This window comes from Penaeus monodon, chromosome 33 (assembly GCF_015228065.2).
Source record: "Penaeus monodon isolate SGIC_2016 chromosome 33, NSTDA_Pmon_1, whole genome shotgun sequence".
Classification (NCBI taxonomy): domain Eukaryota; kingdom Metazoa; phylum Arthropoda; class Malacostraca; order Decapoda; family Penaeidae; genus Penaeus; species Penaeus monodon.
This window is the reverse complement of record NC_051418.1, coordinates 31,804,094-31,804,935: the sequence shown is the minus strand read 5'-3', so window position 1 is coordinate 31,804,935 and position 842 is coordinate 31,804,094. Positions and strand designations below refer to the sequence as shown.

The following is an 842-nucleotide window of genomic DNA, read 5'->3' as shown; positions in this document are numbered from 1 at the left end:
AAAAAAAGAAAGAAAAAAAATCCTGTCAGGAGAAAGTGGATCCCTGTCCGGAGCAGGTGGATTCCCGTCAGGAGGAAGTGGATCCTTGTCTGGAGCAGGTGGATTCCGTCAGGAGGAAGTGGATCTTGTCTGGAGCAGGTGGATTCCATCAGGAGGAAGTGGATCCTTGCCTGGAGCAGGGATTCCCGTCAGGAGGAAGTGGATCCTTGTCTTGAGCAGGTGGATTCCCGTCAGGAGGAAGTGGATCCTTGACTGGAGCAGGTGGATTCCCGTCAAGAGGAAGTGGATTCCCGTCAGGTGGAAGTGAATTCCCATCAGGAAGTGGATCCATGTCTGGAGCAGGTGGATTCCCGTCAGGAGGAAGTGGATTCCCGTCAGGAGGAAGTGGATTCCCGTCAGGAGATGGATTCCCGTCAGGTGGAAGTGAATTCCCATCAGGAAGTGGATCCTTGTCTGGAGCAGGTGGATTCCCGTCAGGAGGAAGTGGATTCCCATCAGGTGGAAGTGAATTCCATCAGGAGTGGATCCTTGTCTGGAGCAGGTGGATTCCCGTCAGGAGGAAGTGGATTCCCGTCAGGAAGTGGATCCTTGTCTGGAGCAGGTGGATTCCCGTCAGGAGAAAGTGGATTCTCCTCTGGAGGAAGTGGAACCTCGGCTGGAAAAGGTGGATTCCCTGGAGGACGTACGCGCTCATCTGATAGAGGCTGATCCTTCTCTAGAAAGACACTCAAGTTGGCTACTAAAATATCCACTTTCTCTGTGACCTATTAACTTGACGGGCTTCTGTTCATTAAAGTCTATTTTCTCTGAAACTCAGATCTATCTTGTTTAATATCACTGTA

General features: G+C 51.0%; 1 protein-coding gene across 1 annotated transcript in view; it reads left to right on the top strand.

The window, feature by feature from the left end:
• The window catches only part of LOC119594387 (PE-PGRS family protein PE_PGRS26-like), an 8,215-nt gene that overhangs the window by 2,799 nt on the left and 4,574 nt on the right, over positions 1 to 842 (top strand). Inside the window, exons 4-6 of the mRNA XM_037943449.1 lie at positions 57 to 98; positions 220 to 297; positions 418 to 498. Of these exons, the coding sequence (XP_037799377.1) occupies positions 57 to 98; positions 220 to 297; positions 418 to 498 (201 nt within the window). The remainder of the gene's footprint in view (positions 1 to 56; positions 99 to 219; positions 298 to 417; positions 499 to 842) is intronic.